The 223-nt window shown below is 43.5% G+C and overlaps 1 protein-coding gene across 1 annotated transcript in view; it reads right to left on the bottom strand.

Moving 5' to 3' along the window:
• Window positions 1-223, bottom strand: part of LOC119588964 (cGMP-specific 3',5'-cyclic phosphodiesterase-like) — a 71,727-nt gene that overhangs the window by 54,985 nt on the left and 16,519 nt on the right. Inside the window, 1 exon segment of the mRNA XM_037937571.1 lies at window positions 138-176. Within this exon segment, the coding sequence (XP_037793499.1) occupies window positions 138-176 (39 nt within the window).

The raw sequence follows: 223 nt of genomic DNA, 5'->3' as shown, positions 1-223 counted from the left end.
ACCTGACCATTCCTCTCCAATACAAAATATCCTCGTTACAGAAAAAAAAAGAAAATACCACACTGGCCAATGGAAAGTGTGATACCTTTGAACGAGATAAAGTTCAACCTTGCTCTGAACAAGATTAAGCTACTTACGGGGATCCGCATTAGCTCATCAGGAGGAGGCGGGTGGCTCTGGTGTAAAGGCGAGAGAGGAAAAACAAGATTATGGATTTGGCAGG

This window comes from Penaeus monodon, chromosome 24 (genome assembly GCF_015228065.2).
Source record: "Penaeus monodon isolate SGIC_2016 chromosome 24, NSTDA_Pmon_1, whole genome shotgun sequence".
Lineage (NCBI taxonomy): Eukaryota > Metazoa > Arthropoda > Malacostraca > Decapoda > Penaeidae > Penaeus > Penaeus monodon.
This window is presented reverse-complemented; position numbering and strand designations above follow the sequence as displayed.